The sequence below is a fragment of the Neodiprion fabricii genome, chromosome 1 (assembly GCF_021155785.1).
Source record: "Neodiprion fabricii isolate iyNeoFabr1 chromosome 1, iyNeoFabr1.1, whole genome shotgun sequence".
Taxonomy (NCBI): Eukaryota; Metazoa; Arthropoda; class Insecta; order Hymenoptera; family Diprionidae; genus Neodiprion; species Neodiprion fabricii.
Genome location: NC_060239.1, coordinates 25,603,556 through 25,620,367, shown reverse-complemented (window position 1 = coordinate 25,620,367; position 16,812 = coordinate 25,603,556). Strand labels below are relative to the sequence as shown.

The window sequence follows — 16,812 nt, the reverse complement described above, 5'->3', positions numbered from 1 at the left end:
TTATCGTTGTTATACCTGTGGGTAGCTCACTGGCCTTGTGACAGCTAAGTATCGGTCCAAACTAATGGCGCACAAGTTCAGAATCGAGGCCGTGCACATCCACACGTCTACGGCAAGCCATACGGAACACCAAATGTCACCAAAAATCCAAACCTTTACGGGGAGAAGAGGACAGAAAGCAAAGTTACAGCTGATTGATCCCTGCAGACTCTCCGATACGGAAGAATTTTACTTTCCGTTCCAATGATGTTTAACTGTAACCGCAGGGAACGATGGCTAACGAAAACAGAAAAACTAGAGATTCTCGCTCTACATATACAATTTATATAAATAGTTGAACAACGGTACGAGTTGAGGGAACAGGCTGAAGAAAATAACATAGAAAGATTGCAGGAAATCAAAGTTTAAATGCTGTGATCGAAGCTCGCCAAGTTACGTTTAATTCATACAATATTTACTTGGCACAGAAAAATTTCAACCAGAAAAGCTTGATTAATTTTAGGATAGTCCGTTTATTGATTCAATATCGTGAACAATAAAACCTTTTCAGTTTTGCGATTTTTATGAATTATAGGTCATTTTTTTACTACCAAGTCTCTACAAATTGCTCGAGATAAATTTTTTTTTAGGTTTATATGGACTCGAGCCTGAGAAAATTGTATGCAGTCATTATAGCTGGTTATAATTGTTCAAATTACAGTTTTCAAAGTGCATTCCATGTCAACTCGACCAATGATTTTTCCTCACCATTCTGGATTTCCTTGAAGGTTCTACGTCTTTGCGTAAAAGGATTCAGAGTTGAACACAAAATGTTTGGTAATTTTTGGAGAATTTGGTAAACATTGAAATATGGTATGTAGTTTTTTCAAGACGTTTGAAATGCTATAAAACATCAGAAAAAAAAAAAAAAAACCGTCCCGTCACTGGCCGATGTCAAAATGATCGAAATGAAAAGATTTTTGAGAATTTTTTGAGAGTTGTAAAAAATGCCAATTTTACATAGCTTTGAATAATCATCAAAATTAACGGTTATAGTAAAAAAATTAGAAAAATTCAGGACTGCTTTTTTTGTGATCGGAGAATCGTATAAAAAATCTTGAAACAAATCAAAAATTCTGACGGAAAATCATCGGTTGAGTTAACATGAAACGCCCCATACACTAGTGTTATTGAAGTTGCGCTCCAGATGATTTGCGAAGAATTTATAATCATCAACGATAAAACGAGCTTCGATTCATCAAAATTTGACAAGAAACGCGATTTTCATATTAAAATGTGATAAAATAATGAAATGCTTTCACATGGACCGATAACCGAACTTCCTTCATTAGAATTTTCAGTTCTTACTGTTTTCCCATACAAGTAGAAATGTTTTTAATCAAATTCAGTTTCACTTTCGGGACGCAGGCATTTTTATTTCTATTATTTCCCACGATACACGATTCGTGAGCAAGATAATTGAACGTAAAGTCCGCGGATAAAAGTGAACATCGTCAAGTTAAAATTAAATTAAAAAAATGAACGATGTAAATCACGGTAAAACCCAAGAAGGGGTAAATATTCTTACCTTAAATACTTCCCAAGTGGCACTAAACGGCAGAACCGCTACGCCGACCATTAGATCCGCAACGGCGAGACTGACTATAAACATATTGGTCACGTTTCTCAATTTGGACGTGTGGTAAACGGCCAGAATGACCAAAACGTTCCCCAGGACTACCATAACGTTGACAACGGCGAGGACGACGAGCGTCGCGACGATTCCTGGCCCAGCCCACTCGACGCCCTCGTACAACGCTGCACAGGCGGACTCGTTGAGCTCTCGCATCTTAGCCTCACTTCCGGCTCTCCATTTTCTTCTTCTTCTTCTTCCTTTGTCCTACTCTTTTTCTCCTATTTATTTCTTCACTCGCCTTTAGGTTGGTGTGAAAAAATTTCTACGAAGAAGCTCCGTCATAATTTTTATTTTTTAATTCCCCAGTAATTTTTTTCTTCGATACCGTTTAGTTTCTTTACTTGCAAACGTTCTCGACGCGGTCAATTAGACATTATAGGTACAAGCTAGAGAGTCTTTGATTTTTTTAATAGCATTGTTTTTTTTTTTGTCTCTTTTGGCTTGGCTCATTTACTTTTTTCTTCTTTTTTCCCCAGCCTCCGAGAGGTAGCGCGAATGTTTCAATCTCAATGAGGCCTGATCAATTACTTGATTAATTAATTTACCGCACACCGCGACCGGTCTCGTCTTTTATACTTTTTTTCGCTTGTCTTTGGTCAATTTTTGGTTACAGGTTACAATGGCTTTTATACTTGCGCGCGGTATTTATTATCATATTTTAATTTATGTGTCAATTGTGTGGTTACGGACATCAAGGGTAATGGCATATAAACGGCTACACTATTATTAATGGCGAAACACTAAATTAACTTAACGCATCGCGGTTTACGTGCATACCTATTTACAGTTTATTGATCACGTCATAGATGGCCACAATCACTGTCTATTTATTATTGCGGGCTTGGATCAATTTACACATCTAAACCATACTGACTGCTTTTACATGCATGGTAGGTGGGCAATAATTTGTTGACATATAATATATTTTATATAATCAGCCTTTACACGAATATGTATATACATATATATATTAAATTATGGTCATTATTATTGTTGTCATTGTTGCTGTTGTTTTTGTTGTTATTATTAGTTTTTTATGGATAATAAATGTTGACCTTGCACCCACGGGGTTTTGGCGCATATCTATATATACGTATTATTTAATCAAAAATCACAGCCAGAAAAATAAAAGATACATTTAATGAGTTCCAATCACATATTTACGTGTATATTTAAGATAAATTATCTTCAAAGCAGTTTTACACGCATGCGACGTTTTCATGCTATCTACATTCATTTTTAAATCGATTTTGTAATTATTTTATCCTGTATATTTATTTATATTTCCTGTTTCTTTTTTTTTTTTTTTAAATATTTTTGTCACTGCAGCCTGTATTTATATTGTACGTATAATGTAGTTATACACGATGAATTCACGTAAAAATTCTCTGAAAGCTAAATAATCTTTCGGTATTTTAAACATTGTCTGTATCTTAGCAGTCTGAAGTATAATTCTTTTTTAATTCGCTTGGGTCTCATTTTCCTATCCTTTTTCACTTCTTTTGTTCCTTCTTTCTCTTGTTTTTAAAGTAAATTTATTGTTTTAGGAAATCCTCTCAAAGTTGGCGAACCGCATTTTTTTTTTTTTTTTTTTTTTTTTTTCACTTTTGCGATTTACATGCTCGATATCATTTTACCCTCCGCGTTCTCCTCATAATTCCTCCCTGAAACAAGAGTAAGGGTTATTCTGAGCGTGAGAAATATATCGTTCGATAATATATCTGACGAATATTTCATCGAAGTTGGAGTAGATGAGGTAGGAAAAAGGCATTTTCCCTCCCGATAAAACATCGCGAGTTTTGCAGTTGTTAAAATAGAAGCGGTAATCAAGTGCAGATGTGTTTTTGTTTTTCAAAAAAAGTATTATTTTACGATCGAATTACAAAATCAGGTACACATATGGGACTGTCCACGTCAAATTAACTTGCTTAGTGACCTCATAATCTTCGATTTTTTTCATCTTCTGATATGTTGTACGATTATGTGAGAAGAGTCGTTTCCAAATAAATTAGTTCTTGCCATAAACCGAGTATTTTTTATTCTGAGTCGTCACGGTAACCCCAAATCGGATTCATGTAATATTAATTTTCATTTTTACCTACTTTACTTCATCATAAACGAATTTGCCTACCACGATGAAATTTTCTTTGTGGTTCATGTGACTGATCCAAGAAATCTATTTGAAATATCGAGAAAATCAAATAGTCCAGCTTTGAGAAAAAAGTTATGGAACATCTTTCATTCGAAGGTTCATTCAATTTCCCAAAGTTTGTTCATTCTGTTCATCATTGTACCGCGAATAGTTTCCGGGATTTAACACTTTGAACAAAAAAATCACATAAATTTTGAATGTGATGCACTTTGAAAATTTTAGTCACAAAAAATCTGAATAAAACCATGAAAGATCTTCTCACATACCTCGTACAACGACATATCAGAAGAACGAAAAAATCGAAGCTGAGGAGGCGCGAAGGTAAGTCGAATTGATGTGGAGAATCCCGTACTTATTATATACGTAGGATTGATGTATTGTTATACACTCAATTTGTAATTAGCGGTTGATCGATATAACCTTGGCCCACGATATCCAGCTTTCGTCTAATTTTGTACTTGAAATATGTCACATGTATAACCTAGGTATAACATATACGATCATACGTTTGTACAAACGTATAGAATTACACGTCAATCAGACGTTAACGAAGGATGCTCAGGTCAGCTGAGTTTCTCGATCGTTGATATGACTCGAAACGATTCGTTGGTGAAATTTATACGATCGCAATGTATCGAGAATATTGTTTCCATCAATATTGTTCCCCTATTCTTTTCGTGATCGGCGATTTAATAAATAATCGCGGATTGTTGAGCGTCTTTTATTGCTTCTTCGAAAGTAAAGATACAGAGTACACTTTATCCTTGAATGGTGCATATTCCCTAATCGATAATCGCAGGTGGATGTTTGGTTGAAATTAGGAAAACGAAACGATGAAAGCAAGGAAAAAAGAGGAAAGTGAAATCGACGTGTTATGGTTATAATTATAGTGACGATGAACAAGCCGATCGTAAATCTGGCCGCAAGTATAATTACACACTCAGTCCTCGATAAGATCGAATCTGTGACGATAAATTGGCGTATAGCGTGCATTGGCGTTGATAAGTGAAATATGATTACGTTATTTAGTGGATATGTATAAGATATTCTTTTACTTCTCAAGTGCAGCCACCGCTTGTGGTGTACAGACCGGCAGTAATTGGCCGTGAGTTAATTAAGAGATACCCAACTAGCAACGAGATGCGAAGGGTGAATTTAAAAAAGCCGAAAGCATTCACAGAGTCGGATTCTAAAGCATTTGGCCAGATTGGTATTAAGTACACGTATACTTCAAGTTAGCCGTAAGAGATGCACCGCATTTGTAGTTTGCTGTTGTGTGTGGAGAAAGAGAAATTACGAGCAATAAAAGTAGACGTGCAATTATCACAAAGGAGCTTCTCCTCCAGCTATGTATTTTCAAGAAAATTTCACTACGGAATATTTGCGAAAGAAGGTAAGGTTAAATTGACCGACTCCTCTTTCAAACATCCATTGTTTTCCATTCTCTCCGGACTTTTTCAACCCCTTGCTAATTCCCGCATCACCGCTAAATCCCTGCTGTCTGTACGCACATACATACACACCATATATCCACGGCTTAAACTCGACCTTCTCATGAACGTAGAAAGCTTTCCACGGAGACGGAAATCCGTACAATGAGTATGTCAGTTATAGAAATTGCGTGAATGACTTAGGATTCATCGCCAAATGGTTCGGAATATGAACTTTATCATAAGTAATATGAGCATGGATCGCAGGTTGAGACACGGTTTGAACAAATTATATTTTCGCACTGTGCCGGTAAACACGAGAATAAAAATAGCGAAGAAAGATTTCCTTCGTGTAAAAGGGATTCCCACATGGAATGGATTGAGAGTAAATTGAAGCCGCAGCAATCCCATTTTGCGTAAAAGGTTGATTACATCCGAATTGATTTCTGTGTTTTATCTTGCGCCTTTATTCATGTTGAAAATTTAACCTCATTCTGGTACATAGATTTGTCTGCATAGTGAAAACGTAAATGAATAAATGACTAACGAGGGTGACGGTTCCAAATGAAAAACGGCTAATCGAGGTAAAGCCTTTGTGGAAAAAGCTCACGAGGCGTAAAGGTGATTCAAGTTGGAATTGCGAAATGGGAAATTATAGATGATCCACGGCTGTACAACAGTGATGTAGAAAAAAGCTTTCATCAGCGTTCCGTACGGTATCTGAGAAATTTTTTTGAATAATTTTCGGGCATAATCAAAGCCTCTTGCACAGCGTTAGTTTTCAGCTGAGAAACTCAATTCTGCACCATTTGGAACAAAGCATTAGATTATAATGTGATTTCCGTCCGTACAGTTTGTGTGAAAACTTAAAAAAGACAAAGTTATGTCAATAATTTGTATGCCTGTTTACGAATAGCATATGTTAGTAGATAATAACACTAACATGGGGCTACTCGAGATCATTGAAATCATGCTAAGAGCCTGACGTAAATCGCGTTTTCCCTTGATTTTCAACCGCCCGGAGACAGCTAATTTACATCGTCCAATGTCCGATCGGTCAGTTATTTCAGGTTCGCTTTTCGGTTGCCGGTTGAAAACTAGAGCAGCGTGAACGAGCTCAGCACACGAGGTGAAGAGTTAATCTTGGTATATTCACGTACAGAGACTGCACACAGATTGAAGTGTACCAGGTATAATGTAGCGAGGGTGCAAGTGTACACAGTTGAAATGAGGTTTCATACGAAATTCAACGTCTTCTTTTCACGGATTTCGTTTTTTTTTTTTTTCTTCTTTCCAGAAATGAAGACTCACGCATATCGGCGCTTATGGCTATAAACGAGAGCAGTCTGTTATACCTTTAATAAATCGTATCCGCGATATCGGAGATTCTAATTTAGGAACTCAGGCCGAATACTGCAAATACTCACGAGTTATCTGTTCGAGACTCGAAATCTATTACCTTTCGTCGAAGCGCACAAATTGCGCTGATCCTTCAAGACTTTGATATTTTGTTTTCTTAGGCCCGTAAAGGCACGAAGAATGGTGAAAATCTCTATTGCGAAATTTTCAAGCACACATACCTTTCTTCTTTACTTCGCAGTAACAACGTATGACATACTTTCATCACTTATTTTCTGCGCAATGTCGTAAATCGGTGTGTGGTGTATATATTGTGCTCGCAACTTTTTTTGTCGCACGTCTCAAACTTGCCTGAGTCATGGGGAAATTCGTCGACAAATTTAACGATGCCGATATTATTGCAATCTTTGGAAGTTGGTGAAAAAATGTAGAAGGTTTAGAAAATCGAAGGGTCGCAAGTACAAAATTTTGACAAAAAGCGTAAGTTTACGTCAAAACACAGAGAGCCAAAATTTCGAAGATTCTGTTTTTCGGCATTCCATATATTCTTGTTCACACTGAAGTTTCTATATTGTTGATCATCTGCATTTTGAAATTTTAGAAATCAGATTTCTGTGTCCTTGTAAATTCGTAATTATATCTTCAAATTTTCTGATGCCTCAACATTTTTACTCCCACCCAAGGGATGGCACGTTATAGCCGTGTGATGGAAGCCCATAGAAAGTTAAAATATTACTCTGAAACACTTTTACGGTGCTCGATAAATTACCTGAATGTGCCACCGGTGAAGAAAAAAAGAAAACGCAGCCGTGCCAAATAACTTTTAATATTGCACGCGCATTTTTTATAGAATCATGAACTGTTACAAACTGCCTGAAGCTAGAATATTCTGCAAGGGACAGCAAACCGTGATATAACTACAGCATAAAGTTTAGTTCGGAATTTTTCCTGAACCTTTCAAACCGATGCAGTAGGTGCACCAGAGTTACTATGCATGCGATAGTAATAACTGTTGGCACTTGTCACAACCGTCCTACTGCAATATTGAGTAATTTGTCAACAACGTGTGAACTAATAACGCGAGTGATTTTCCAGATCTGTGAAAGTTGAAGTATTAATGAAACAAATACTTGATTTTCAAATCGTGTGTTTCATCCGGTATTATACTTATCGTGGATCGAATGTGACGAAAAAATCATGGAAAACTAATTAATTTTTATTCATTAGCCTATGAAACGAAATTTTGCGGAGACCTGATTTCGTGTTATTTTTTATCGGGCACGCTGATTGCTGGTGATCGTCAACCGGATGTAGCGTCACCAAGGTATTGGTATTTCGAAATATATGCATTGCTTGACGAGAGGCGAAGGAAACGACTCGTTTTCATCACGTCCGCATTGGGGAAAGAATTATCCAACTTCAATTTTCCCTTTCTACAATATTCTTTCCGTTTCCATCTCCCGCATTCTAATTATCCACTTTTTATACTCTGAGAAATCTCCGGGGATACTTTTCCCGCAGATCGTTTAAATCCGGTGATTTTTGTCCGTCGGACTTATGATCTCATCAAAATTCAGTACTGCTTTAAGACTCGAGTGGATTGAACCGAACTGATTTAAGACGTTATGACCATAGAAAATGCATCCTTTCGTGCCCTAGATTTTAAGTCACGCAAAAATGACATTTGCGACAAGAGTAAGAACAGGAATAAGCAGAGTGATCCTGAAAATCTTGGTTCGTACACGACCTCTGACCTCTTTTGAACACGAAAAACGTTCTCTCATATTCCCGCATACTTTAGCACCCGAAAGAAATTCAATCGCGTCGGTTTCGCAGCATCGAACTCTGCTCGCTTTCTCACTTTCTTTCGCTCTGTCTCTCATTCTTTGTTCTTCTCTCGCTCCCTTATACGCGAGGGAGACCAGAAACTTTGTTTCGTTTCTTCCGAAGCCATTTTTTCTGTTACCAAAAAACTTTTGAAACAATTTTCCAAACTTTTCACCCCTAAAAACTGTCACTGCCACGTATCTGACTTTAAGTCGACACTGTATAGTACTGCATAAAGTATATACGAATGTTTTTTCGTTCCTTCACATTCCCTGCACACGTGAAAAATTACTGGATCAAACGTTCGCGCGAATTTACGTATGCGAGTATTTCGTTCTTCCGGTATCGTAAATCTGACAACGATGTTACAAATGTTACATGAAGAGATGAAAAGAAATTTCTGCTGCGATAAGCATGTATACAAATTCAACTTTCGGGGTTGAATTATTCACTGCAAAGACGTACGAGTTACGTAAAAATCGGTGGAATCTTATGTGTAATTACGGTGTAAAGCGAGTGAATATTATACGTTGGACCTGCAGCTCGACTGGGATAAAAATTCTTTTATCGTAGCGTTGTAATAACACAAGGAGTGAAATTCGTGTATTTGCAATTGATAAAAGCTTTCAGAATGAAATATGAATGGACCCCGTCAATTCTGTGAGTTATTTTGATACTCAGAATTATTCATCAACCTCTTTCATCTAAATTTCATCACCATCATTCCTGAATGGCTGAGGTGGGTCTCGTTGAAGGTTGAGCGAAACTTCCAATTTCGATATACGCGGTCATCTTATTCGCAGGGGCTTAAATGGACGGGTGCAGGACAGGCGAATGGACAGATGAATGAACCGAGGAAAGCGCTGGGACTATATGAGCAACGCGTTATCCCCAAAGCAATTCTTGCCCGTTACCTGCCTATCATCGAAATTGCGAGAGACCCGAGTCAGGGTAGCGAGCCTCGTAAATAAAGGGCCAGAGCACGCTGATTTAATGCGACAACGCATCGGCTAAGATAACGACAGCAGTATCAATGTCAGCAAATGACGACTGCATCAATTCAGATATTATCCTCATTAAATGCGATGAAAAAATACGCATTATATTTCGAATTATTTATACACAAGAGAATTAGCTACGAGCCGAAAAAAAAACAATTGTTAAAAACGAAATTGGAAAGTGGCGGCAGTTCGAGGCCTATCATTCAAGTCAACGATTCGATTTTTAAACGTATGTCATTCTTCTTCGTTAAAAATCCGATCGTAGGTAATGAGACAAGGCTTCCCCTTGCTGTACGAAACTCGAGATTTCCGTCGTAAACCATGCTTACATCTTAATCATTGTATGAATTATTTGAGAGGGAAATTGTTTCGAAACAAACAAGCCTTGTCTTTCAACTAAATAAGTCCGGAAAGGAAAGGTCCGTTGCAGAGTATCTATGCGAAGCAAATTTCCATGGGATTGAATTGCAGATTTAATCGCAAAGGAGTTTAAATTCACCCCTAAAAAACTTCGATACTTATGTCCATTCACACGAGTGAAATAAAGTGCATATTGTTACGGTGAATCAAAAATTCAACCGATGCATTTTCCTCGCTTCTACATGAAAGAATTCTCATGGCTCGTGTCGCGAGAGTCTTTGTAGTAGCGTGGTCAAGAGCTCCGACCAACGAATTGACCGCCTGATACTTCGGCGAGAAATTACCGAGGCCCATTAGTCCACCCCTCGTTTTTGCCCGCGTCGAGTGAAAAGCTGCAGCAAAGAACTGAAGCTGAGTAAAAACGTGAGAGGCGAACATTTTATATGGTCTAATTTATTATTTTACTCTTTATGTGCATGTGTGTGTATTATATAACTGTACAATAAATTTAACCCTGTCGACATGTCGTAAAAGAAACTACGAGCCTATCAAAACGTCCGGCTATTTTTAAACCTTTTTTTCGACATGTGAACAAGCTAATAAGATTCTATAAAAGCGCTCACGATGATCGCGCCGTTTTTCTTATGGGAACAATAATTCTTGTTACGATATTAAGGGAATAATAACAGATTACGGAACTGGTTAGGAACGCGGAACGGCACGTGAAAAAAGAAACTGATTTTTTTTTTTAAAGTAAGCTTAGGTATAAAACAGTAGCGTAAAGTTGAGCGAATTTCTCAGAGTTTCCGTAATTTTTTTTATGGCAATGACAGAAATCTGTTTCAAGAAACCAAAACTCACCGCAATCAAATGTCTCACAATAACTAGCAGTTTCCGGTAGTTGAGTTGCAGAAATGAAACGTGTGTAATTGTTTTTACTCAACTGAATGTCATATAAATAAAATAAATCTCTTCGGAAATTGTCTCTGTTATTGAAACGATACTGACTTTGTATTTTCTGTAAAGTTTAAAAAAAAAACTCGATTTCGATTAAATTCAGACCGGTTCATTTTTGCGAATAATTTTTTCAACATTTCTGTGATACAGTAACCGCCGTTAAATGTCGATGAACGTCGAACAACTCCTTTTAAAATTAACAGGTGTTTTAGGCTAATCTATAGGTTTAACGGTAAGGAATTCACACCACGAATCCCGGGGGCAATTGGCACGGAAAAATTTCACGGAGCTTAGGGAGTAAAAGTCTTTGACCGATCTCGAATGGGTGATAAGAAAGAAGAAAGAAGCGCGAGGCTAGAGGTTGATTTAAGTGGAGCAATGTTACGTGACTTGAAACACTACCCGGCAAATGATTTAGGAAACTTTCGGCATTTTCACACGCTTGAAGTCAGCTCCGATATCTCAGATTACTACGGAAAGCCGCATCGTCGACAGCATCGCGAGAAACCTGACGGTGGTTGAAAGGCGTGAAGTGAAATCGATTAAAAAGAGCTACGACGCAGCTTGATCATCGAGGATAGAAACGACGTGCTTGATTGATACGCACACAATATTAGCAAAGCCGCGTGTTAGAAAAACTATGATATAGCATAATTAGGTGCGGCTATTTATTATTTATTTTATCCGTACCTTTATTGTTTTCTTCATAGCTCTACAGCTAACGCGATATTATCGTAGCGAAGCACTTGCAAAAAGTAGTCCGATAACAAGAGTTTCGGAAACGAATCAACACATGCTAATAGGATTGTGTATTATTAATTTTAGTGCTTGTTTCTTTTCGAACAAAACACTTCTTTTTTATCCATAACTGCTTAAGATTGAATGAGTAGGATTTGAGAAACATCAGACGGTGCAGAAATTACAATAAAATTTTTCGCCCTGTCTTTTGACTTGAGATTCGTCGCTTTGTTCCATCGAAAAAATACGTCTAAACAGCTTATGAAAAACTTTGACTTGAGTGCTGTTTAAAATTTGTCAAAGTTTGTACAAAAAACACAAAGAAGAGCTTTGAAAGCAAAGTATTTATTGCTCGTGTTTGCTGAAATACGAACTCAAAACACTCTTGGAAGTTCAAGCTTTTCCAAGCGATTTCGACATTTTACCATGTACATTAAAACACAATTTTTTATGTTTCAAGACTGCTGGGCAATTATGATGAATTCAGTTTGTTTATTCAATCATAGTGATGAAGCGTAGTTGAATTATGCATTTCCATAATAGGATGATTTAAAAATTTCGGGAAAAGGTAGTTTTTCTCCGGCTAATACAAGCGGTTTAAAAGAAAAGCTATTTTGTCGAAAAAATTCTCTAAAGATTCCAGTAAATAGTTTGTTTTCGAAAATTAGTCGATAGCTGTATTTTCCAATATGGGAAAATAGCTTACATCACGAGGTCGGATAATTAGCTGATCAATACGAAAACGAAGTTTGTTGAGAAAAAAAATCAAGCATGCCCGAAGAGCACCTAATTAATCACCGGCCATAACTCAGGGTCAGATATTTCAACACGGCTGATTTAATAATATTATCCATATTTGAATGACGAAGCGGCGGCAAAGATATTCGATTGAAATTTTCTCATTTTGATTTATGTATAGCCCAGGAGTTCCTCCCATTATGCGAAGTAGCCGAATCTCACGAGGAGCGGAGGCGGGTCGGTAATATATATTCGTAAGGTATATTGAAATTTTTACGACCGAGATTCCACCCCAAAATAACCCTTATTGTTTATTTACCAATATCGATCCCGACAGCATTGGGCACATATGCGAACGTACGGGTGCAGGGGACGTAAAAGATCCCGTCAGCACTCGGGACGATTGTGGAGAAAATCTTGGATAGACGAACGAGTGACTGCGATGTGATTCTTTTTTGCGCTCGATGAGAAATAGGATACCATGAAAAACCTTCGACTATCCACCGTGACGCTCGCATTTTAACCTGAATTGTAATTTCGTGGTACCTAATGCGAAACACTTTGCGAATGAAGGTACGCGGGCTGACTTTAGTTGAGTAAATTTTGTCTACTCCATTTTAATTCGGTGCAAATATTCGAGGACGGCTGATCGTTCGAGATCAAAAGTCGGTTCGCGATGTGCGGTGAGATTGTAGTTTATAAGGGGAGTTGGGTCACTTTTCGCAATGGATTTCGATGTAAATTTTTAATAACTGCTATTGATATGGAAAAGCTCGCGAATAAGCAAAGTTTCTGGGGTGGAGAGATGCTAGCTTTATTTTTATTTTTAACTTCGAAAAGAATTTCCAGCAGAGAAGAGCACGCGGCTTTTCACGAGTTCCGTGAAGGAGAGCAAGAAGTATTGTTTGGTCCATTCGTAGAGGATTGATGGTGAGTCAAGATTTTCATTGTGTACTGTATAGTTCAAGTTTGAAACGCGTTTTTCTCGAAACAGCATTTTTCAGAAGTTTAAACATGGTACTTCAAAAAGCAATAAACCGATCACGCTCAAATTTTTACAGCATCTTTATTATACCTTTACCTATCGCGTGAACTGGGATAATCATGATTGCTTTGGTAGTTTTTGTTTTACGAGCTAAACGAATGGCAAAAAATTCAAATACTAAATTTTCTTTTTCCAACTGTATACAAAAATTTGGATTACAAAATTTTAAATTCAATCTAATTCGTAGCATAATCACAAGCCTGAAGATTAAAATGCTATTGGTTTTTTGTTTTTATTTCAGACGAGTAAAGCCGGATTCATGTCTACGATTAAGTACATTTTTTTTTCTAAGTACGCTCCTATCGGCCAATATGCATTAGGTTATATTCAATACTTCGTATCCAAAAACTGTGAAATGATTGTTTAAATATCGATAAATATAATGTGAAAATTATGAGAAATTTTGTTTCAATGGTTTGTCTTTTAGACTTTCCACGCATTTTACTCGAAACGACGTTTTTCGCAGGATAACTTCAAAACCGTTCGTATAACTGTACAAGGGTTATCATGAAATTTGATACAAATTCTATTCTGATACACCGGTTTTGTAGAAGATAAAACGATTCGTGTCTCAACTAGGCTCTGTGAGTTATAAATTGAATACGTGGAAAAATTTGATAAAGATACGGAAAAGATATTGAAAAAATAAAATAAGCTGAGGATATTAAAATTTTTAGTCAATCACGTCATATTATGTTGAACTTAAAAACAGCCGATTATTTTAAAAAATTTATGGCTTTGAGTCACCAGTATAAAAATAGTATCCCCAATCCGATGGTTATTTGCAAATAAATCGCAAAAGGGTGAAACCACATTTCGATGAAGTCAGCAATCAGAGTTTGCAGATAAAGATTCTAATTTTGGTTGGAACGAGGCAGCGAAAGGCGACAATCGAAATTTTGTGAAATATCATGAATCCTCGTAACTGTTTCTGGAATGATGGGCATAAGACTGAACTGCGTTATCCTACTTGAATGAAGTTCAACACACTCGGCTGCTAACTTAAGCTTCAACGATTTATCTTGATTAATAGAGAGACACTCTCATGCACGTCAATCTTGGATCATTAATCGCCGCATATAAAGATGCACGATGCAGTCTGCAAAGATTCAACCCATGCTTATCGCGTGGCATTCGGTAGTTCAGAGAGAGCCTGATTTGTTTTTTCTTTCTTTTTTTTTCGTGTAAAAAGACGTCTCGACATTTCAATGGAGATCTCAACGAAATTGCTGGACGAAACATTGAAAGGAAATAATTTTGTTTGATAAACTTTCCGCGGTAATTTGAAAGTACGGATTTATTTAGCAGTCGAATAAACTGATGTCGTATTTCTTTTAGGACACCTTGAAATTCAGCGAAATTTTTTGTAACAACATTGCAGCAACGCTGTAAGAATCGGGTGAGACTGGTTTAAAAACAGCTGATGCGTAACGCGTGCGAATAGTTAGTTAAGGACATATTAAATACATATAAATTCCAATTCTTAGAGAGAAACAGGGGTTTCTTTTCATAAAATACTTTCCTCACAAACGAAGTCGTTTTCAAAATCTAGGTACATATTTTGTAAAACATTCTCCACAGGAATGATTTTAGTAATTATAATCGGGAAACCCACTTTCTATTCGACAATTATTATCGTCACATTTCTCGGAAAAAGCTTCCACAATAATACACCGCATATTTTGCAATTACTTGGAAAAGCACATTTTTTTTTTTTCTTTCAAACGCTAATTGGATACAATAACAAAATTACTGCAAATCTCTACAACGCAGCAGTAAACACGTGAATCAACCAACCACATGGTAAACCGTACCGAGTACGACTAACTGAGTAAGAAGGTATGTCGCCAAGAATGTCTGACCTTACGGTTGACTGACTCTCCTTTACAGGCGACAGATATTGCACTTCAAATTTCTAGAGCCTGCCTAAGTGAGACAAGAGCTATCAAATATGGGAATTGATCGTACATTGTTGAACTTTTTCACGTGTCCTAAGAGTTTTTAGTCTATAACGACATTTTTGCAAGCTTCGTTGATCTTTGGCCAATTCACGTGGGTAACAGATAACATTCACACATCGTTAAAGAAAAATAATACTTACACAAAAAAGCCATATTTTCGTCAAAAGGATCCACTCTGTTCTTGGGCCAAAACTTTTGGAGGACGGAGTTGCACATTTTTTTTCGTGCACAACGCGGAAAATAACACTTTGGCGTTACGATTTCTGTAACGCATGTAATTTCAGTAAAATTTTCAAGCACAATAAAGATGACACTTTTTTTTTTATACCGATTAGTGGAAAATGTTGCAAACCGGATATTTTACTGTCAATTAAACGTATCGTACGTATGTTTCACAAAACTGTGCGAGTTCGAATTACCTATCTTCACGGTGGCACTTATCGAAATGTGAGATAACTTATTGCTCGTGAAAACAAAGCTAAAGAAAAAAGAATCAGACATATCTTTTGTTTTACGTTATACAGATATTAGTTGAAACAGCATTCGTTGTTTTTCTAATAATCATCGGCGTCGAAAAATTGCCATATCTCCGACCGCGGTCGGTGGCCGAAGATATTTGAAAAGCGGGAAGAGCGTCTTGTCCGCGTCGCGGTGCCGAGCGCACTAAATCCGGGCGCCGCGACGCCGAGAGACGCATGCGCAACCGTTATACGGTGTTACAACTTATAACTACACTCCATGAAACTGATGGAGTATTTCTTCCTTTCCCGTTTTCCGTCCCTCTATTCCGGCACTGTTGCTCCTGATTCGCGCTATTTATCATCCCCGTTACGCAGCTCAACGTTTCATCAGCCTTCGCTAATCCCCCGAAATATATGTAGGTATTATAAACTCGTTCATTCGTCTCAACGACCGATGCTCCTGCAATTATATGGAGATATTGACGAGCAGCACGGAAATGCAAGAGTCGAACTGACTTTCCATTCAACCGATGCGCGCGTTTGCCGAGTGTGAATGAGGGGGTGAATTGGAAGGATATATACCGTACGACTCGTCCCTCGACCCTCCGCAGGCCCCATTCAATTCCACCCCACGTCCCACGAAGGCGAGACTTTCTGCAGATTTACGTCTGTTCGTTTGACCTTATACTAAGTTTGGATTTTCAATGCTCGACTTTCGGTCTTTGAGCTACCTACGTGTGTTCTTACGCCAGCAGCTAAAATTTGGAGGGAAACTCTCGATCCTGGAAGTCTTCCTGCATCTCGGGGAGAGGAATTTACTTATACGGTGAATTCTGTGATTAAATATCACGCTTCCTCTGACATTTTACGACACTTCCTTGTCGATATGTGTAATCAAAGATTTCAATGAGTTGCAACCGATTGTAAAAGGTTGTTTTTCGAATCATCAGATTTCTCAGCGTCAATAGGATCTAATATATTTCTCGATCGTTGGATTATTGCCAACTTCAAACGTGATGATTAATATGAGCTGGAAGGATTCGTACGATATGTTTAATTTTTTTTCTATCGTCATCGTAGTATCAAAATCGATTATAGGAATGCCGAA

General features: G+C 37.5%; 1 protein-coding gene across 6 annotated transcripts in view; it reads right to left on the bottom strand.

Moving 5' to 3' along the window:
* The window catches only part of LOC124174396 (octopamine receptor Oamb), a 112,926-nt gene that overhangs the window by 8,466 nt on the left and 87,648 nt on the right, over positions 1 to 16,812 (bottom strand). For 5 of the 6 annotated variants that reach the window (XM_046553522.1, XM_046553524.1, XM_046553521.1 and 2 more), the window contains 2 exons: positions 1,568 to 3,339; positions 16 to 153 (listed from right to left, as the gene is read on the bottom strand). In XM_046553522.1, coding sequence (XP_046409478.1) covers positions 16 to 153; positions 1,568 to 1,828 — 399 coding nt within the window. In that variant the 5' untranslated portion in view covers positions 1,829 to 3,339. Of the gene's footprint in view, positions 1 to 15; positions 154 to 1,567; positions 3,340 to 15,383; positions 15,884 to 16,812 lie in introns of those variants that run through there. The other variant, XM_046553520.1, reaches the window with a different exon arrangement.